The sequence below is a fragment of the Melospiza georgiana genome, chromosome 7 (genome assembly GCF_028018845.1).
Source record: "Melospiza georgiana isolate bMelGeo1 chromosome 7, bMelGeo1.pri, whole genome shotgun sequence".
Classification (NCBI taxonomy): domain Eukaryota; kingdom Metazoa; phylum Chordata; class Aves; order Passeriformes; family Passerellidae; genus Melospiza; species Melospiza georgiana.
Window position 1 is genome coordinate 25,238,690 of NC_080436.1, and position 21,388 is coordinate 25,260,077.

Consider the following 21,388-nt stretch of genomic DNA (forward strand, 5'->3'; position numbering starts at 1 on the left):
CCGCCATGGGACAGCTTGGACTTATCCCTCCATCCTGTCTCCCGTGCCCCAAGGGAAACCAACCGCGGATCCCGCCCTGTAACGAAGCTCCTGGCTCTATTCCAGTCACCTCGGAGTCTTCAGGTGCCATGCTACGATGCCCAGCAGAGCACAGATGGGGTGCTAGAAGGGTCAGTGGTGTGGAAGGCAAGAGATGCCACGGCAGTAAAAAACTGGAGTACTGAACAGGGCCAGGAGTGAATTTCATTGATTGCAAAAAAATCAACTCCACAGCCACCCATAACAGAACTCAAATGAGACAGGGAAAAAAAGCAGGAATCACCCAGCATCCTGTTCCAGCAGTGACACAAAAGACAGTAACAGTCTGCAGAAGAGGTCTCTTTGCACAACACCCGTCTGCCCTTGCCCTTACTGCTATCCTCTGCTTCAAAGACCCCTTTCCCTTTGCTTGCCCCTGAGAGCCACATTTGACTGTGCACCCCATCCCTCCCCCCAAACAAAACCAATGAAAGTTAAAATTATTTACACTTTTAGCCATTTAAAAACCCAATAAAATAAGATTGCATATGTCCTACTGGGGATGTGGGTATTAGCAGCAGCTACAGCTAGCTCGGTACTCAGCGTGCAAAACAAAAGACAAACAGAAGACAGACCGAAATACTGCACCATTACTAGGAAGCGTTTGCTGGGGTTGGTGTTTCAATTGTGGCATAAGGCTTCTAGGAGCTGGCTCCTCCCCAGCTGCAGCGCCTCCTGCTCAGCCAGTGAAGGCCAGGCTCTAGAAGGATGGAAAGGATTCATTATTCCAGACACAGCACATTAACACTGATGCGTTTCCATCCCAGTCAACACAAACATCTAAAAACCCACTGCACGTTCACTGTGTGAGTTTTTCCTTCTTTCCAGTGATGATGGAGGAAAAGGGGGAGCACAGGTAAGACCTAAGACATAGATGTTGCTGTCATCACTGCCTCCTCCTCATCTCCTTGCTTTGGCAGCTCAGCAAGCATGGGAGAGGAGGGAGACGGAGCAGCCTCTTGTGCCTCCTGCTCCTCTCCAAACCCCAGCTCTACATCTATTTGCTCCAGCTCCCCCTGATCCAGTAGCTCAAAGTCATCTGCTTCCTCCTCATCCTCCGGTGACGCTTCTGTCTCTGTCTCCGCCACTTCGCTCTCTGACAGGTGTGCTTGGAAGCTCAGTTTCTCTTCAGGCTCCGTGGGGAGGAACTCGGAGAGAGGGGGTCCCTCGCTGGCCTCTGAGGACCGCAGGAGGGCGGACAGGGTATTCTGCACCGCTGTGGTGATGGCAGTGGTGACGATCTCCTCGCTCAGCGTGTTAATGCAGATGCCCAGGCCCGGGGCAGGGACAGTCTTTGGCTCTGCATTGCCTCCTGCCGCTTGCCCGCTCCCATTGAAGTGCGTATTTACAAAATGGAGAGGAGACGCGAGGCGAAGGATGGAGAGGTCAGAGTCCGTGGCCTCTTTGTCTGCTGAGTCCAGCTCACAGGCAGCGTGGGCAAGCTCAGGACCCAGAGGCACACCAAACGCGTCTTCATCACTCTGTGGTCCCAGGTCTCTGGAATGATATTCTTCCACGGATGGAAACTCTGCCAGGTCCTTGGAAAATGACTCCTCTGGCTCACTGTGCAGGCTCTGCTGATCCAGGTCTGAAAGGCACCAGCATTAAGGTACATGTTCCCTCACCCTGACCTCCCACACACCTTCCCCAGCTGACACACCACAGCTGACTTTAAGGTACCTTCCCCGTCCTTGGAGGACAGCAGGAAGAGGTCTGCAGTTATTCCCTTCTGCCAGTGGCACGATTCATGTGTAATGTTTCTTTTGTGATCCTGTTCTATGTGCTCTGTGCTTAGAGAGGACTTCCCGCTCCAGCTCACACTCTCTGCATTTAGAGCTCCCATTAAAACTCCCAAGGGTCAGGGAAATTGTGCTTACATCACCTGCCTGCTCCTTCCCAGACACCCAAGTGGCCACTGAGTGGTTACCTCCATGTTCTTCACCACTAACCAGTCCTTCTCTGAGCTAGTAAGTCTGACCTGTTTCACCCAGCATCACATATCTGTGTGTGACTATTCTATTCAGTTATTTCTGTGGGACTTTGTGGGTGGCCTTGCTCCCTTGTTGGAGTCACAAGACTGCATTGCTTTGTGGGGCAATAATTAGAGGCTGATATCCCCTGAGGACCAGCTTATGATCAGCCATGAAGTCAGGGCAAGCTGCACTGCTTTTTCTTCCTCCTTTCAATGCTCTTCCCATGCAAATAGCTGGGTTCTCTCCCTGTCCTCCCATTTGTATGACCCATTGTTCTGGGCTAAACCACTGAGGATAAGGGGACAGCAAGGTGTTCCATTATGTACCTTCAGAAACGTCCGTCAGCTGTGGGGTGGTAGCCCTTGAAACAGAAAAGCCCCCACTCTCCAGGATAGAAGCCTCCTCATCAGAGAGCTCAGAATCTGTGATTGACAGTGCCAGGGCAGTTTTCTTCACATCCACCTGCATGGGATGAAGGCAGAGAGACAAATTCCTGTGTGTCTAAGTACCCATGATGCCTATGGGCACCTGCAGACCTTCCAGGCAGAGGTCCTTGCTGGAGGGACAGTATGCTGGCAAAGTGCTCCCTGCACTGGAGGGAAGGGTATCTCAGCTCACTGACTTTCCTGCAATAAATCACTGCCCAAAGGTTTGCCTGCTCTCAGTGAAGAACACAAAAGAGGCAGCACAAGACGAGATGAGACTGTAGGAGTCTCAGAAGGCTTTGATCCTTCTTCTCCTGGGATCACCAAGGAGAACACCCCTTCCCTTTTGCATTCAGAGTGCAACAAAGCCTTCTACAAGTAGCAGTGGTTCAAGTATCCACATTCCTATGGAAACAAACTTCCCACCTCACAGCCCAGCTCCGTGCCCAGAGCTGCTGCTCAGTTTGTTTCCGAGGTGCGAACATAGAAAGGTCACACACAATCTGTCTGAAAGCAGAGAACTGTGTAAGAGACACTAGAGCTGCTCAACTCCCTTTTCCGGTTTTGAGGAGCCTCTGCACATTACAGCAGGGAAGTTCATTTCTTCAGGAGACACTCACATTCTCTGAGCATGAAGCATAACCATCAAAGTAATTCTGAGGTCAGCACGAGGCTGGGGCATGGCTGGCCCTGCCCTACTATGGCATCATCAGCTCTGTGGCACCAAGTTCTCAATACCCAGACTGGAGACAATGCCCTTCATCAAACACATGACCTTTTCCCCTTAGAATTCTGCAAAGAGGTGATTTATTTCTCTGCTGTGTGTTATCATTGTTGCTGTACTCAGACGACTCCTTGGCTCTCAAGCTGCTATAGACCAGGGAGGAGGGACTGGCTGCTGCTAAGCTCTTTGAGCTCTTACCACTGGGGAGAAGCCTGACAGCTCTGCTTCGCTCTCACTCTCTGTCTCTGCTGTTGGCTCATCACCTGCTGCAGGCTCGCTCTTCCCTTGTCGTTCTGTGAGAAACAGAAGAAAGGCTTTACATGACACTGAAGGAATTTTCTGCCTTTACACACCATTATCCCCTACTTCCCCTGTGAAAGTGCACAGGGTTCCTGGAGACAAGCATAATCTGTTGCTCTCATGTGCTGTTCTCAGGATCATCTGGGAGCACACAGCTGCTCTCCACAAAACCCTTAAGTTTCCACCCCTGCTCCCCTGCAGCCTGTCACCACACAGTGCTGGCAGACATGGTCTCCTATAGTCCTTCGGCTACACCCTAGGAATACAGCATCAAAAAAAGCTAGAGAAGTTGGTTCCTTACTCTTCTTCTCGTGCTTGTGGTGCAGCGTCTCTGCCTTCATACTGTAGTCCAGTTTCATCAGGACAGGCTCCAAACGCGTGTACATCCTCTGGATCAGCTCATGGTAGACCACCAGAGGCCACAGCAGAATGCTGAGCACTGTGGACATGGAATGCAGCAGTGTGAGAGACAGATCAAGCACAACCTGACTCTTCCTGTAGTGGCACTGAGAAAGTCTTCAAGGGAAACACATTTCAATGGCATTTTCTTTCCCATCTGACTGCCTAAAAATCCTCATCCATGGTTCTTCTTACTCATTGCAAAGCTGCTTGATTAACCAGGTTTTACTGCCAGATCTTAGATAGAATACAGATTTATGTTAAGATGAAGCACAAGCCCTCCTCTTCAGCCACTGCACCCCAGACCCAACATGCAAAAGAAGCCCTAAAATGAGAATTAAAACTAAGTATTACCAAAATTTCTATATGGGTAGCTGCATCAAGCTCATGTGTAAATGCACTCACGGCAGAGCACCAGAACGGAGTTATTAGGGACTCATGATGCAGTGGAAAAGGTCCATTTACCCAACATGCAGCTTTGCTAACAACACTCTCGATATGGATTTGCCACCTTAGGAACTGAGACTGTAACTTCCTGCTTCCCTGGAGCCTCGGCCAGCACAGCCTCAGCAGTGGGGAACAGAGGGCACCAATGTTTTAGTGACGGCTCCCTCTCCTGCCTTTGCAGGCGTACTGCATGCACTTGCTTACAGAGACTTCCTGGAACACATTCCCTGTAAACTGATTCACCATCTAGCACAGATCCCCTCGAGAAAACTACAAATCTGCTTTTACCAGCCTATCAACAGCACAGTTAGGTCATGTCTCAGCTTAAGTCAGACAAGAGCACTGCTTATACTCACAAATGATGTAGGAGATCATTATGCCTGGAACATAGTGTCCAACTACAGCCAGAATCAGGCAGCCTGAACAGACACTCATGCAGAACTGAAGGAAGAGAGAGGAACAAACAGAAGTGACAAGAGGCAGAGATACATCTATGCAACCCATGCCAGAAACCCATTTAGTGCAACATGAGGGATGGCCCTAACCAAGTCAGTCAGCCAACTCTGCACCAAGTACATTCAGGGGCTGACAGTCAGAACTCAGACAGCTCGGGTGGGTTAAGCTGTAAGCATTAGAGGTTCAAGTGCTGGATGACCAAGGTAACCCAATGCCCCAATAAACAAATCAAAACTTTATCAGACAGTTCTTTATGAAGTAAATTATATTCCTTGAGGATATGATGGAATATTGCAAATTGCCACTTGTACATCTCTCTGTAGAGCTCAGCACTTCAGGAGAAAACTGTACTGTCCTGGCAGAGACAGGAACCTGTTACAGTGTCACCAGATGCTGTGCCACTGCTGTGCCATAAACCAGCTGGCAGAAGCACTAGCAGAGCCCACACTCCCATCAGACCAGGACCCTTCTCCTCTGGAAAAAGTGAAGTGTAATGGTGCAGCCCCTGGCTTGTCTTACATTCTCCTGGGGGCAGGGGGGGGAAATGACAATAGACAATCTGCAAACCAGGGCATGGGTTCAGATATGGACTATATCCTGCAATTAAGAGTTCAATTCATAATGGAGAGGGTCTGCAAAAGCTAAGGTTCCTCTATGGGCTTTGCTCCCAGTGATTTAATTCTTTATGGGCATCTTTGGACCTGGTCTTCTACTCCCTGGGACAGAAAAGGAGCAATAAGCAGGGTTAGAAACCCATTCCTTTCAGCACACTGGATGCCAGAAAGCCTGACACAATCCTAGTGGTTGGTCTGTCCTACTTTTTCTGATGCTAAGGCAGTTCCTGTCTATAAATCCTTTCCAAACAACATATCACAGCCATTAGAGCATGTTTAATGACAAGTTTCCATGCACTCAGAAACAGCGTTGCATTATGACTTCACTAGCAACAATCCTGGCTAGTGAAATAGGACCAGCTGAAGAATGGAGCTCATAAAAGGGCCAGAGACTGTAGGCTTCCCTTTTTTCTCCCCAGTCCCAATCTAAGAGTTTCCTTTGCACACTAAGAAATGAAATCTAGAACAGCAAGCCATTCTCAGGAGAGGTTAAGTTCAGCTCCAGTTTACAAATACTGGAAGTCAATTATTCATTATTTAAACTTCCCGTGGCATAGAATCTGCAAGGAACGAACAGCAAATATTGGACAGGGATAGCAATTGTAAAAATATTGAATTTACATTCTTCCATTTCTTAAGGCACAAGTAATGGAAATAAAAGCCCCTGCACAGAAGAGTAGGTATCTCCAGCTTACCTTGGCAGGATTTTGCCTCTTGTACTGTAGCAGTTCCTGCAGGTAGAGCCTGAAGGTGACCCAGCTCTCTGCCAGACAGTGGCACAGCTCAGGGACACTGAGCAGGTGAGGTTGTGCCCCTGAAGTCACCCCCTCACTAGAGACAGACAAGAGCAAGAAGACAATCTTTGAACACGGTCTGTTTTCCTGGGGGACAGGAACAGCTGCACCAGGAAGAAGAGTTCCCTACCAAAGCTTGACAATACTGACTGCATTTTCAACTGAACTACGGAATATGCTCGATTTGGTGACAGTTTTTCCCTTTAATCAGGAAGAAAGTCAAGAGACACCTGAGCAAATCAGCAGCAGATACCACGCCACAGAATTCCCATGCCACAAGCCCAAGATGCAAAGCAGTTTACTCAAAGGCACACAGGCAGAAGCACTGGAGGTGGAACTAGTTATATGGCCTCCTCTGGCACCAAGTCCAATGTGGCAGAAAGCAGTGCTCAGACCTACAACCACAGCCAAGGATGCCAGCCACGCCACCAGAGAGAGCACGTTCAGCCTCTGGAAGTCAGTCTCAGTGATCTCCTTCTCTCTGGAGGACTCTTAAAATAGCTCAGGACAGATCCAGGGAAGAAACCTAATAACTCCTAGCATCAGAAGTACTTGAGCTTTGTGGCTACTGAAAGAACACTAGCTTTCCCCAGAGTCCCAAACTGTGGCTCCTGAGCTGGTAAGCAGCTACCAGTGCGGAAGTCACTAGCAATGTTTCACAGCAGGAGCCATGCAGTTTATTAACAACAGGAAAAAAAGGCAGGTGAGATCACCATACTAAATTAAGGCTTCCCCACTATCCCCACACCAAGGAACACATCTGTGAACTTACCTCTCTCCTCCTGGCTCCTCTGATGGCTGTGCTGTAGAGAGAACACAGCAGATTAGTCAGCCAAGTAAAAAATACAACCCGACATTTTTACCAGCTGAACAGAGCAGAGCTGCAGATGTATCATCCTTAATTCTGGATGCAGCCTGGGGACCCTCTTTGTGCTCTCATGCAAGCAGGAATTGCTGGCTTGGAGCCTGAGCTGAGGAGGCTTTAACCAAGTGTGCCTGGAGCCTTGGAGTAGCAGAGCCTCCAGCACACCTTGCAGCCCAACACACACACAGCAGGGCACTCATATGTGTACCGTGGTGCTTACATGGGGCTGTCTGCTCCAGGGATCATGCAGCTTTTCCTGGTGTCCCACATGTCTGGGCAGTGCCATTCCCACAGTGGGTGCCAGCACTTGTCATTCAAAGGGGGCTGCCAGCACAGTCTTGGAGCTGGGCAAAGCTTCAGCTCCCATTTCGGAGCTAAACATGGCACCAGGAGGTCTGAGCTGCATTTCCCACTGACCAGGCCCAGTCCTTGGCAGAATGCTATGTACAAATACCAGAGATGTCCCTGTTGTCTCCATCCTCTCCCATGGAATTAAGTAACAAATAGCAGTCTTGTGCATAATTTTCTAATTTTAGGGCTCTTTTATGTCCCCTGACAGCCTTTTGTGCCAGGCACAGATATAACTATACTCCTAAGGTCCATCACTCTGGATAAGGGAAAGGCTCTCCCATTCCCCTCTGCACTGCAGCCAGTGATGATCAAACGGGGACTTAGTTAATGCAGTACTGAAAACAGGAGTGTTGTGTCAATAGCAGAGGTCATGTATGATTATGCTCTGCTTTTATTTACACTGAAAAAAATTTCTACAACTGAAAACAATTTCAACAACTGAAATTCATCAGCCTGGTTGCTCACAGATTTGGATATCTGTGATATCAAGCTGTCTGGTATCTCAGGATGTACAGGGCTCAACCAAAGCTCTTCTATCAACACAGTCTTTGTAAGTCTCCTGTGTTTAACAATGCCCTGTTCATGCTCTGATAGCTCACTGAGTTCTACCCTCCTGTACCAGTCTGCCTACTGTCCTAGAGCTGGCAGGGACTGAGATATCTTTAATGCTGTCTGACCAGCAGCAAACTTGGTGCATGAGGTTATCACCCTAACCCTGTCCCCTACACTGCACATCACCATGTCAACAGAACTGAAATAAAGGAAGAGAGTTTAACCTCAGAGACTAGACTTATAGTTGGAAATGGGCTAAAGAAATGCAACGTGTGCAAAAAGGGGTTTGAATCCTCCCTGGAGTCACCAGCCAGGCACAAAGCCTAAGAGTGGCAGCAACTCCCTCAGGCAAATGCACCAAAGATGTGAACAACCACCAGTGCAATCACCCAGTGAGACTTCAGACTCCACCCAGCCCAAGCCACAGAAGAGACCAACTGCTTGTAGCAGCCCTGCCACTGTTCTCCCAAGACACAGGGTGCTGGGCCAAGCCTGCCAGACTCCTCCTCCCGCTGCAGGCACTGCACCAGCCAGCTCAGCAGTGGAGCAGGAGGCCAATCACCCGGGGAGGAGGCGATTCTTTGAGAGCGTGACCCAGATTTCCAGTAATCAGGCCTGACAAGAGGAGCCCACTGCTCTCAGCCCGGGCTGCCCATCCGCTCCTCTGCCCACAAGCACTTGGCATGGCGGCTGGGGCAGCTCACGGAGGGAGCCTGAGCTGCAGTGTCAGTGTGATGGAGGCAGCTCCACCCCCACAGGGCAGCTGCTCCCCTCCTGCAACCGCCATTGCTGTGCTTTGTTGTTGTGCTCAGGAATCTAAAGCTGCTTAACTGCAGCACACAGAAATCCAGCTCTATCTCTAAGCCTCATCCATCACCTGCACTAAATCACCACTGGCACTGGCAGTCTGTGAGGGCTGGCTACACCAGTTGTACAGTGTACCAAATGAGGAGCTAGGATGCTCTCCGCCTCTGCTGGACAGATGTGCCAGCAACCCAGTAAGTGGGATGACACAGGAACCCCACTCCTCTCGACTGGCTGCAGTCATCCAAGCCATCCAAAATACGCCAGCAGAGGGAGTGAAACAATTCTCAGTTGATCCTGAAGGTTTCAGAGACACTTTGGGGAGCGGAACATTTCAGCAGGCTGCAGGGTCTTCACGTGATTTCAGCTGGCAAAACACAAGCTGTCTTTAAGATCAACAGTATGTTGCTTCCTGTAGTAGAGCAGTCTGCCTGCTGGCCATCTCAAAGCATTGGAGTCTTAGACCAGTTGTAGGAACAGCCCAATCCCAAAAAACGTAAAGCATTTCCAAAAGGAAATGTTCCCTTAGTTAAGGCTTAACTCCAACCTGTGCTGAAATACTGTCAAGCACCAGTATAACTAAGTTGGCAAACAAGACACCCAGAGCTGGTCTCAGATTATCAATAACTGGCTGAAATCTTTCTGTCAGCATTTCACACTGGACTGTGGATTAATACAAATCACTTGACACAGACCAGACTCTTCTGAGAGATCAGACAGCCATGCAGGAGTTTAGGTTACATGTTGGTACTGACAAATTATTGTTGATGGATTCCTTGGCTCTTACAGGTTTTCAATGCTTCTCCAAGAGACATTCTTCATCTGTGTGTAAACTTCAGCTAGAAAGCAGGGGCCCTTTTTAAGGAGTACTAGCATTCAATTGCAACACAACTTTTGCTAGAGCTCTTCCACGCTGCACTCTCCTGCACTGACCAAAACACAGCTGCCAAACAGTGATGCTACCAAAACATCCCTACTTGACCCATTTCAGGTGAAACTGAAGATGCTTCCCAAGTCCTTAAATAGTATCTAAGTAGAACTCCATGTTGATATTGAGGAAATACCCTGCATGGGAGCTGAAAAAATGCAGCCCCTTCTGAAAGGGCCTAAAAAAGTTGCACATCTTGATGCTGTTAGCATGACCCTGATCACAGTGTGTGAGTAACTGCAAAATACATGCTGAGGTTTTAGCATTCCTTCAGACGTCATCTTATAAGCAGTCATCTGAGACACACACACTGTCACAAGCTGAGGTTTATATGTATGTGCTGAGTCTTGAAGGTATGGTACTGACCCATCTCCCAGAACTCCAGAAAAGACTAACAGGAAGCACTAAGGAGGGTAAGCCACAAAGGTGCAGCTCTGCTTCAGCAGGAAGTGGGGGCCAAACAAGAACCCCTAAGTGTTCAGGAGTACCAATTCAATAGGAGGCCCCTCAGGAATGCAAAGCACCACTCCTTGCTCATGGCAGCAAAGGAAGCACGGTCCAGTGGGTCATGTCAAAATCAGGGCTGTGGCCTAAACAGGCACATCAGAAAGGTGTCCCTGTTCTCTGCAGCAGAAAAGCAGGAAGGTGTGAAATAAGTGAAGAACACTGAGAAGAGGTGCAGTGGGATGTGCACCAACTTCTAGAAGAGCTGATAGCATAGGATGAGCCTAATCTCTGGTGTTGTTGTTTTGTTTGCTTTTCTTTTTTATTCTTCATGGCTCTGCTTCATATATATTGATTTCAGTATGAATTTCCTATTTCTTCTATGACAACACAACTTTTACAGGCCAAGTACTTGCTGGAATGATTCCACCCCCACCTGCCTCAATGACACCATTCTGTACTGGACACCAGGCTTTTGCATTTCTGGACATGTTTCAAGAGAGGTGGTTTGGGTTGGCTTTAAACTATTCCCTTAAAAAAACAATGTGAATAAGCAGGAAATTAAATTGGCCAGTCCAGTTTAACTGCCTGGTTACCTGAACCACACAAAGCAAACAGTTTCAAGACTACAGCTGTAACATACTAATCTTATCAGGATTTCTGTGAAAGCACCCTTTAAGTCAGTTCCCTTTTAGGTCAAATAAAGGGCACCTTACAAACACACATATAGAGGGGCTTTCATTCAGAAACTCTCCCTAGAGTAGAGAGGCAGGGATGGAGGGCCCTGAGCTGCCTTTGAACAGTGGCAGTAGATGCAGTAGGCAGGTCTGGGCTGTGTCATTTAATAAACTCCAAAGAAGGAGGCACTCAAAGCAGACAGCAGCCAGTCCATGTCTACCATCTTTATGAGGCCATTCCTCTTGCTGCTTTTGTGCCTAATGTTGGCACAGACCCTTCAATAAAAGGGAAAGATAAGAGAGGTGATCAGACTCACTGATTAGCTGGAGATCAGATGCTGTTCAGTACAGGTACAATACACTAACTGTTGCTGCTGTCAGACTTCATCATCCACTCTGCTACCTGCCACAAGAAGTGGCTCTCATTTGCTCTGCTTCTTTCAGGGTGCAAGCTCACATTGAACTTAACTAAAACCAATGAACTTCCCTCCCCTCCTTGCCTTCCCTTCCCTCAGCTCAGCTGGCCATAAGTGCTCAGACTTGAAATGATCTTTTTGCCACATTTTCAGGAGAGAAGGGACACAGCAGAAACACATCATCCCTGTAATTAGCTTCCCTGGCAAGCTAGCTAGGCCCCTTAGTCACTCTCAAAATTAGCCACTCCCAGAATTTCTCAGCACTGGGAGCAATTCTCCATGCCCAGAGTATTAGGATACATGCCCAGAGTATTAGGATACATCCTAATCCTCTGACACAAAAGGATAAGAGGCAGCACCAGTACCTGGGCCTGCAGTTAAAGTAGGAATGGGGCTTACATGACTGCTGAGAGAGCCCAGGAAGGGCCAAAGGCACAGCCCAGCAGCTGGTAACACTAGAACCATATCACTGTCTACAGTGCTAATCATCACATACCTGAGAAATCAAACAGGAACCTGGGTTTCCACTTCTCCAACAAGAGGATGCCAAGAAGGGACATGCTGAGGAGAAAGAGGGGTCTCAGGGAGGTGGAGGAAAACAACCTAGAAAGGAAACAGAAATTGTTAGACAGGGAAAAGGCAGTAAATTACTGCTCCTGGTGAGCAAACAGATACAGCTCAAAGCAGAAATGCCCAACTGCTATGGGCCACTGTAGCAAGCATTGTACTCTGCAGACACCCACCCACACCACAGCACATTCTCAAATGGTGCCTTTGCCCACCACCAGACAGCTGACTCCCTGCCATCCTTCCAGTGCTCTCCTTCCCTGCTTCTGAGCTCCTCCCTAGGCTGCAAAACAAAGCTAATGCTCACTGGTACAGGTCCCTCCAAAGCCTCAAGGTGCAGGCTCTAGATAACATAAAGACAAACTGCTGTAGCAGAAACTGCTTGCCACTGAGCCTGTTTGCTGAAAACCTACATCCCATTTGTGATGGCAAGGTCCAGCATTACATGCAGGTAATGCATCTTGCCAGTCTAGGTGCCCATTCTCTTATCACAAACCTCTCCCTGTTTGACCTGAGCCTAGCTAGCACTTAAATGGTTTAGTTGCTCACTTGACTTTATCATAAAACTTTTCATGTCCCACATCCACACACTGGCTCAAGCCACTTGCCAGCTCACACAATATTACTCACACACAGCTGTGCAATGCCACTCAAAGAGTTTATCTGTCCACTCCACAGAGATTTGACAGCAAAGGTGCCAGGGTGCCACCTGTGCCAGCAGTGGCTGTCTGCATTCATCCTTTTCCCTAGTTCAGAAGAACTGCTTTTAACTCACTCAGAAAAAAAATACAAGGGAAATGCATTCACCTTCACCTCTTTAATGAATATTCCTTTCCAGAAAGGAGGAGCAGTTTTGCTTTTTTACCCTGCTCCTCTTCAGTGAGTGTTTGCCAGTAACTAATGACAAATACACTGAACGATGACTGTAGTCAGAGAGAATTTCACAGTGCAGAGCAGGGACGGGTTCCCACCAAGTCACAGGTGGAGAACTGGAAGTGAAATGTGCCTCACTGGGCACACACAGAACAAAAGCTGCACTTTCCATGGGCTTACAGGACCTTTAATGACCTAAATGACACTTGATGGCTGTTTCCTGGCTGATTAATGACCTAAACAATGACACTTGTACTCCTCATTGAACAGCAATTCTGTAGCTTAACACATCATCTCTGGAAGAATTTCCTATTCCATCTCATTTATGTATTTCAGTTTAAAGATGCTAGCTGAATCCTCTATGAGACTCTAAATGATTTTTCTTCCTCTATTTAAATCTCTCTCTGCTGTCCCATATTTTGGGCACTCTTTGTTCTTCTCCACCTTTTCAGGCAGTCTCTGGGCTGTCATTGTCTATTATCCCTGCCATCTCCCCTATCACCTGCCCCTCTCCCCCTCAGTCTCACTTCATAGCTCTGCTCTGACTTTTCAGCAGGTAGAGTAGTCCAAGAGTTTACACCTGGCTACCACGTACACTTCTGATAATCGTACGGATGAGGGAACAGAACATAAGCTGCCTCATCAGAGAGACTTTGAAGGCTGTTTCATCACTTATTTTTCCCTCCTCTAAATCCAGAATCTGCCCCTTCCTATTTCATCTGCAACCAACTCTATCCCTGGCCACTTCTGACCTTTCCTGCTGGGAAGGCCACTGGCCGAGAGCATTTTCATCAGTAAAACTGACTCACTGTTTATACAAACAAACAGGATGTTTTTCATTCCCATCCACAGCTGGGCTCTGCCACTCACACTCCCATCTCCTCACTGCCCTGCCGAAGAGGCAGAGAAGGGAAACAGGAAAGGGGGAAAGCTGTCGCGCCAAAGCCGAGTGAGAAATCAGCACCTCCGGGGAAAGATTACCGAGCAGAAGGGTTTAAATAAAACGCCCCAGGGCAGCTGCCGATGCAGGAGGCCGTGGAGCTCCCTGACCGCAGCTACCGAGTGAAACGAACTGATAAAAACACGGATGCAAAAATTAAACAGAAACGTGCCCGGGCGAGGCTCCAGTTGGGCCCATCTGCATTTTATTATCGCGGGACAAGGCAAATCCTCCTGGCACTTTCTCCCTTCAGGGAGGGGCCTGTTTATGCCTGTCAGAGGAAAACAGCGCGGCTACTCCCGGCCGTGCACACCCCACGGCGGTGCGGGCTGCGGGAGCGCACGCCGCCGGAACCCAGGCACATCGCCGCGGGCCCCGGAGCCGTGCCACGCTGCGGGCACGGGCACGAACCGGACGGGCGGCACCGACGGCTCCCGATCCCCCTTCCCGCCCCAGCTCACCAGAGGGCCCCGCCGAGCGCGGCCGCGGTGACCAGGCTGTGCAGCGGCCTCTCCCACACCAGCAGCCGCTGCGCCGTCGCCAGCGCCGCCTCCCAGCCCCGCAGCCGCTGCCGCAGCGCCGCCGCCAGACGCGCCGCCGCTGCCGCCGCCGCCTCCTCCTCTTCCTCCTCGGCCGCCGCCGCCGCCGCCTCCTCGGCGCGGCCGCTCGCCATGGCTGCGGGGGGGGCAGAGGGCGGAGGTGCCGCTGTCACCGGCCCGGGCGGGCGGCACCGCCTGAGGGACCGGCGGCCGCTGCCGCCGCGCGCGTGCGCCCGGGGACGGCCGAGGCGGGGGGGGGGGACCGGGTGACACCGGCCGCGCGTGCGCCCGGCGGCGGCAGGGGCGGGGAGCGGCCGCGCCCCCGCGCCGGAACAGGAAGGGCGGCAGGGCGGGCCGTGGCGGTCAGGCTGGGAGCGGCTTTCAGGGCGCCGCTCCCGACGCTGCACCGGGCCTCGGCCTCGGAGCGGACCGGCCCCGCGCCCTGACAGCCGGCCCCGTGTCGCCGGAGGGGATCTGTCAGCCCCCGCCCTGCCAGCGGGTAGGATGGAGCTGGACGAACTGCTGCTGGACGAGGAGGGCGCCTTCTCCCTCAGTGGGTTCCAGGAGTTCACGGTGAGTGTCCGCGGCCCGGCCTGCTCGTAGCAGGCCCTCGGGGTGATCCCGCTGTCCCCCGCTCTCGCGGAGCCCCGTGCGGCCGCACGCCCCGGCCCGGTGTGGCCCTGAGCTGGGGCGGGGGGGAAGGCGCGGTATGGGAGCGCTCTACCCTTCCTCAAGTTCCTCTGTGTGCCCACAGTTCCTGCCCAGGCACCAGCAGCTGAGCGAGAGAGTGCGGAAGCGGCTCTATTATGGCTGGGACAAAGACTGCAGCCTGGATAATCTCTCCAGCCCTGTGGCAGGTGGGTTGCCGATTGTCCCCAGATGGTAATGCTGAGTCAAAGGGGTTGGAAGTAGCCCAAGGGGCCGAGACCAATAGGTCACCTGCTTCCTCCCCAGCGCCAAATCCCACCCCTGCCCAGCCTTTCCCTCTGTACAACACAGCAGGGCAGGTTGCCAGAGCCTCAGGGTTTCTGTTCTCTGTTTTGTTGCCCTGTCTGGCTGTTGCTGCATTTTTGACATCGTTGTACTGGTGTATAAAGTCCTTTACGTGGCTTGTGAATTCCTTGGCAGAGCAGGTTGTGAACTTGTTCTTGATCAGAGCTGTCTTAGATAATTGCTTGTGCTCTGCAAAACACTCAGGGCTTTGTTCAGCTTCTAGTCATGAGCAGCAAGGTGACAAGTTCTTGCTGTGTTTGTCTGAATCACAATTTTTTTGCCTGTCAATTCAGCAGTGTTTTGGGGAACAGAAGGACAAGGTTGGGTTAAGGCTGAGGAGCTGGTGCAGGTGATGGTGGAGAGGAGTGGAAAAGGGCATGCAGTGGTTTGCTAGAGGGCCTTCACTGTGTGGAGTTCTCAGCATTTCCATGAGCTGCTTGCTAGGCGAAGAGTCTGAAGTTGCCAGGAGGCTGTGTGTGGTGTGCCTTGGTGAGGAGGAGGATGCTGAGCATGTGGGGCCAGGGCAGCCCCAGGCAGAGCAGCCAGCTGCCTGGGCACTGCTGGGAGTCACGAGTTCCAACACAAGCAGTGTGAGGGGGGCTTGAGGCTGACATTACACTGGGGTGCAAGGTGGGACTGTTCCATGGAGGAAGTTCAAAGGGTACAGTCATGCAGGAACACTTTTGGGGGCTATTAACTGTAAGGATTGCCTTGCACTCAGGAAATGCTGTGGTTCCAACAGCTGGGGGCAAAAGTGGCACATGGAGAATGTGTCCATGGGCTGTTCTGCTTTTACAGCCTTCCTTCACCAGCTGCTTTCTAAAAACGGGCCCAGGACTATGACATCTGTTTTGGTACACCTGTGTCATTGCTACATGGCAAGTTTATGGCACAGTCCTCAAACAAGGTAGAGGCTTGTTGGGAGAGCGGAATAGCAGGAAAAGGTCTTTGGTGTTGGAGGTTGGTTGCAGAGGGCAGTTTGGGGCTGGCTGAGGAGAGAAGTTGAAATGTGAATTTTTTCCTTTGGAGACAGAAGAATAGTAACCACACTCAGTGTGCTGTGCTGTGAGATGGGAAACTGATCAGCTGCTGTCCATTCCCTCTAGGACAGGACCCTGTTCTGAGTTGGATTTGTGGGCTGAAGAATTTGGCTCATATCAGGATGAGGCTGTAGGGATCCCTTGTGATGTTGGTACTGCCTCTGTGCTGGCACAGAAGTGGCCTGGAAGGGCAGAGAGAGCAGCAGCAGTGGGAGAGGCTGGGCACAGCCAGGGGTGGCTGGAGCTATGTGGCTGCACATCATAGTAGTGGTGTGGCCTGAATGGTGTGGGGAAGTTCCTCAGAGCAGTGTGTTCTGAGCTTGGTGGCTGCTCTATGGGCAAATCACTCATGTTAGTACAGCTGTTCTCTTTGTTACTGGAGAGACATAGAAAGGAGGGGTACAGTGATGCTTCCCCAGGTAGCTGGAAATGCAAGGCTGCTGGGATGAACTCTGCTCTCAATTCTGTCAGCCCAGGGCTCAGAAACAAAATGAAGTTTCCTGTCTAAAGCACTTCTTGCCTAGCATCACACTGTGGTGCTGCTTGGGATGCTCCAGCTGGTCCTGTTGTGTAGGAAAGTGAGATGGGAGCTGCTGGAGCCATGTGCCAATATGTCAGTGTCTGTGCTTGAATGCTGAGGCACATCCCTGGGTGCAGGGAAAGCAGGCTGGCCTGCAGTTACACCCTGTAGGTGCTTTGGTACCTGTTGGTGCCTTCAGGCTCCTGGTCACATGAGTGCCTCCTACTCCATCATCTCGGGGTGGTGTAGGGTGAGCTGGATGTGTGCTGATGAGATCTGGAGGGGGAAGATGCTTGTGATTGGAGGGGAGCAAGGCACCATGAAGATGTGGTGTGACATCAGACCCAAGAAGCAAGAAGGCTTCCAGAAGGGTGTCTGAAGTCCTGCGGGGTGAGGGCAGGATGTTCCTCTGCAGCTGACTGCTGGTGGTTCCCTGTGACACAGACCTGCTGATCTGGCACTGCTGCAGGGCCTTGGTCACTCACATCCTCTTCCTGCTGTGATTTGCCTGCCCTGTGTGTTTGTTCCTCACTTCTCCCTGACCTCTGATAAGGCCTCATTGTTTAATTTAAACTTGAAGGGCTGAGCAAACACCAAGACCTGATGGACTTGTAGGGAGAAGGGGAAAGGTGGGCATGGGCTGGACCACATGGGAATAACTCTTTTGGTGCTTTTCTGTCCTAGATATTGCTGTGGAGTTGCTGCAGAAAGTGGCTCCCAGTCCTATCCGCAGACTCCAGAAGAAATACGTGTCTCACGTATCTCGGTAAGAAGCAAAACCTGTCCCTTCATGTCCTGTGTCAGAACTTGGAGCTCTGGTCTTACCTGTGACTCAGTTTGTCTCCTGGGCCAGCCACTGGCTTTGTGCCTACGCCTGATTAGTGTCAAAGAGAAGCACAGACAGCAGTCACAGCAACTTCCTAATGCAGCTGGCTCCAAGTTTATCCTGCTCTCTGGGGTGCATATGTGCTCTTGTTACTGGGAGTCTGTACTGGCTGCATCTGCAGCTGCCTGGGTAACCAGACTTGAACGTGGAGTCTCCTCTTGGCAGCTGAGCCCTCGCAGCATGCCTTACTGCAGGCAGGGCTGCTCAGTTTGGAGCTGACTGTGCCTGGGAACACAAACCAGGGCTTTCTGCTCCCCACCCTGCATCCCTGGCACTTTCTGTTGCTGCAGCTCAGGACAGCTGGCACAGAGCTGGCAAGGCTGTGATCTGTCTAGCAATTGCTAAACCTTCCTACCCTCTGCATGGGGAGGGAGCAGCCAAGTTGTGTCCTGGTGCCTGGGATGTTTGTAGCATTGCCTCTTGTCCTGTCCTACAGGGAGGCTTGCATCTCGCCCTGCTCCATGATGTTGGCCCTGGTTTACATTGAGAGACTCCGGCACCGGAACCCTGAATACCTCCAGCAGATCTCCTCTTCAGACCTCTTCCTGATCTCCATGGTGAGCAGTGGGCAGGGGTGTAACTGGGCTGCATGGTGGGAGGTGAGCGCACTGGAGGCTGAGATCCTGTCCTTTGTGCTACTTTCAGATGGTTGCAAGTAAGTATCTGTACGATGAGGGTGAGGAAGAGGAGGTGTTCAATGACGAGTGGGGAGCAGCAGGGAAGGTGGACGTCCAGACCATGAACACACTGGAGATGAACTTCCTGAGCGCCATTGTAAGTGAAACTGTAACTGCTGCCGACTGTTTCACAGAGCAGGGAAAAGAGGCACCGAAGGGAGTCTGGGTTTCTGTTTTTCTCCCACATACTCCATGAAGGGATAGAGAAAGATGTGTCTGGGTGCTGGGTGACTGCACTGACCTTTAACTGCTGTCCCGGCAGGACTGGAGCCTCTACACAGATCCTCGGGAGCTGTTTGAAGTGCTGAGCTGGCTGGAGGGACGGTAGGTGTCTAGGGTGGGGGTGATCCCTTTATCTGTGTTGCAGCCTGGCTCTGCCCCTGCTTGGAGATGGCCCTGCTGCAGTGAAATAAGAGGCTGGGACACCTCTGAGTCTTAGCTAGCCTCTGCAGCTCCCTTCTAGAGAGCTTAAGCAGGGTCTTCTCCAAGCCTGCCTGGGCTGAAGCTGCTTTTCTGCTTTTCTGGGGAAGGTCCATATCCATCATTCCTTTTTTTTTTTTTTTTTTTTTTCTTGCAGTGTGGCTGAAAAACAGGGCATGTGGCGTGGCTGGTTCACCTACACAGATCTGTGTGTCCTCATGGAGCAGTCCATGTGGCAGCATGTGCTGGGCCAGTTCTACCAGCAAGTGGTGAAGGTAAGGGTATAGGAGAGCAGCTAATGCAAGAAAATGGAACCCAGTAGGCTGTGGATTTGCAGCAGGACTCTTATTTTCCACTGAGGGCAGCACCTTGGTTTATTCTCTGTTGAAAAGGGAAGCTGTCAGAAGATGCAAATCAGCTGCACTGCCTGAGGCACTGCAGCCTGGTGCTGGGTAGTGTGCCCTGTGCCAGACCACAGCTCCATAAGTCATAGTGCAAGGACATGGTGGTGGCATGGAGGCAGCTGGGTACCAGCTAGGGTTTTGAACAGGAACTGTTGGCTTTTAGCTTTTAGGGCATTTTGGTTTGTGATAGTTAGGCCCAGCTTTGGGCAGGCTGTGTGCTGCCCACCATTAGCAGTGTGGCTGCCTGCTCTCAGCAGGCAGCCCTGGAGCTGGTGATGCTTTTTCCTGTCAGGGCTGCTGGGTTGATCATGGCCATGCTGCATCATGGCTGGTGGGGAGTGCTGCTGCTGGGGTGTCTGGGCTAACATTTGCCTTCTCCCTAGCTGGCCTGCCTCCTGGGTGTGGTGTACCTGACGGGCTTCGCAGCCATCTTCGCCTCCATCGCCGTGGTGCACCGGTCTGTGTGCCTAAGGAGTGTCAGCTCTGCAGCCCCCCGGCCTGTGCTGTTCCCCGAGGAGGGCAGGTGCCAGCTGGATGCCCAGCCGGCCCCAGCCCCTGGCCAACCCCAGCCCGAGCTGCCCAATGTCTCCTCGGGCAGCTGCACCCGTTGCCTGGGGGAGAACGAGACGACCAAGGAGACCAAGGAGCCCCATCGTGGGGGTGTCACAGCCACTGCACTCTACCTGTGGAGCAGCGTGATGACAGCCCTGTCCTACCCAAAGGCACCTGACCTGGCCCAGCACAGGCACCTCCCACACGGCCCTTTCCGGAAAGTGCCCACTGCCTGTGAGAGATCCAACCGCACCGCCCCCCGCGCAGCCCCCCGCCAGCCCGGCCCCTTTGGACTCGCCGTGCTCCCGGCGCCCCCGGCGCTGCACTGCCACGCCTGCTCAGCCGCCGCGGGCCCCACATGGCATGCTGCCCCCAGCCGTGAGGACTGGCTGGACCCCCTGGGCCTGAAACAGTGCTTCCTGCACACTGCAATGGATCTCAGTAGAATCAAGAGCTTCATTTTTCCCAGCTAGGAGTATAGGATGGCAGCCCCTTTCCCCTTCCCTTCTAGTGTGGCACAACTCACTTCCTTGCACTTCTGGGACCCCTGATCCCTGGAATTGCAGGGGGCTGAAGGCCCCTGCATTACTTTCAAACCAGCACTTGTGTCCCCCCCCCCCACCTAGGGCAGGGATGTTCTTCACTTGGGGCTGCTGGCACAGGTTGGCATAGAGCTGGCTTGCTGGGGTGGGAACTTAATAGCTGGAGGGTAAATATGAGTTGCCTTTGGGCTGGGGTGCTCGTGCTAAAGGGGGGTATTGTACCTCTTGCTGTAGTGAGTGGTGTTGGACAGAGGTGGCATATGGGATGTTGGAGGCTGGGACTGTGTGTGCAGGGTGGAGGGGCTAAGGCAGTGACCACAGTGGGAAGGTGGGGTGCCTGGGGTACAGGAGAGGAGGTTGAAGGAGGTGGGAGTGAGCAGTTTTTACATTTGGGGGCTGTTAGGCCACCTCTTGGAACTTGCAAAAGTGACACCAGGCAGGTACCCCAATGTGGCTGTGCTCCGCTGGGCTTGGTGGGGATGAGGTGTGGTTAGGGCTGAACTTCCTTATCCTGCTTGTCTTGGGTGTTTTGAATCTGGGGTGCTGTGTGACCCTATCCCAAACCCCAGCTGTCTGTGTCTGTGAGAAAACAGTGCCTGACTGCTCCTCAGAGTGGGAAGAAGGCACCTTGTCTTGCTGACCAGGCCAGCTCATCACGCCCCTTCTTTTTACTGTGGATTTTACACCTGTTTTTCACTCTTTTGTAGATGCAAATCTCTTCCAATAAAAGTAGTTCTTGCTGTGTGCCTGCCTCGTCCTGCTGAGCTGCTCCATACTGGCAGCATGCCTGCCCCAGAGCAGAGCCATGCCCACGCAGCTGTGCCTGCTCCTGCAGCTGCTGTGCAAGACAAACCCTAGGTGCTGCCAGTGAGCCCAGGAGACCTGCAAGGCCTGTCCTGAGTCTCTCTCCTGACAGGAGGGATATTGGGTCTGGTGCAGGCAGGGACAACAGGAGAGAGGAGGATCCCCATCCTTGGGAATGTGGGGAATGCATGTTCTCTTCAGTGCTCTTTGCTCTCCAAAGCCTTACCTGTTAATGAGTGAGCCTTGAGCAGCACGGGCTTGACCAGGTCACTGACACAGCCACCTCTGCCCCGTGACAAAAACATGAGCATCCTTTTGCAGCCAAGCAGGCAGCTCCTGTCCCTGGCATCCTTGTCCAGTGGCAGGATTCAGTACTCTCCTAGG

The 21,388-nt window shown here is 51.8% G+C and overlaps 2 protein-coding genes across 2 annotated transcripts; one reads left to right on the top strand and one right to left on the bottom strand.

The window, feature by feature from the left end:
• Positions 1–218: 218 nt before the first annotated feature.
• On the bottom strand, positions 219–14,300 carry RETREG2 (reticulophagy regulator family member 2). The gene is made up of 9 exons (XM_058027891.1): positions 14,089–14,300; positions 11,744–11,850; positions 6,983–7,013; positions 6,112–6,247; positions 4,703–4,787; positions 3,802–3,939; positions 3,399–3,493; positions 2,378–2,513; positions 219–1,666 (listed from the first exon to the last, which is right to left on the bottom strand). The coding sequence occupies exons 1-9, from the start codon at positions 14,298–14,300 to the stop codon at positions 942–944; spliced, it is 1,665 nt and encodes a 554-aa protein (XP_057883874.1). The 3' UTR covers positions 219–941.
• A 218-nt stretch (positions 14,301–14,518) lies between these two features.
• CNPPD1 (cyclin Pas1/PHO80 domain containing 1) lies at positions 14,519–20,939 on the top strand. Its single transcript, XM_058028067.1, has 8 exons — positions 14,519–14,739; positions 14,921–15,023; positions 17,404–17,485; positions 18,042–18,162; positions 18,251–18,379; positions 18,545–18,606; positions 18,860–18,977; positions 19,490–20,939. Exons 1-8 carry the CDS (start codon positions 14,671–14,673, stop codon positions 20,129–20,131), a joined length of 1,326 nt encoding a protein of 441 aa, XP_057884050.1. The 5' UTR covers positions 14,519–14,670; the 3' UTR covers positions 20,132–20,939.
• Positions 20,940–21,388: the final 449 nt, after the last annotated feature.

Excerpts from the sequence above, each read along its gene's own strand:
- RETREG2 (XM_058027891.1), bottom strand. The coding sequence starts at position 14,300 with ATGGCGAGCGGCCGCGCCGAGGAGGCGGCGGCGGCGGCGGCCGAGGAG. Across the intron at positions 11,851-14,088 it reads GCGCTCGGCGGGGCCCTCTG|GTTGTTTTCCTCCACCTCCC; the intron begins GTGAGCTGGGGC and ends TTTCCTTTCTAG. Across the intron at positions 1,667-2,377 it reads GCTGACGGACGTTTCTGAAG|ACCTGGATCAGCAGAGCCTG; the intron begins GTACATAATGGA and ends GGTGCCTTTCAG.
- CNPPD1 (XM_058028067.1), top strand. The coding sequence starts at position 14,671 with ATGGAGCTGGACGAACTGCTGCTGGACGAGGAGGGCGCCTTCTCCCTC. Across the intron at positions 15,024-17,403 it reads TCTCTCCAGCCCTGTGGCAG|ATATTGCTGTGGAGTTGCTG; the intron begins GTGGGTTGCCGA and ends TTTCTGTCCTAG. Across the intron at positions 18,380-18,544 it reads TGAACTTCCTGAGCGCCATT|GACTGGAGCCTCTACACAGA; the intron begins GTAAGTGAAACT and ends CTGTCCCGGCAG.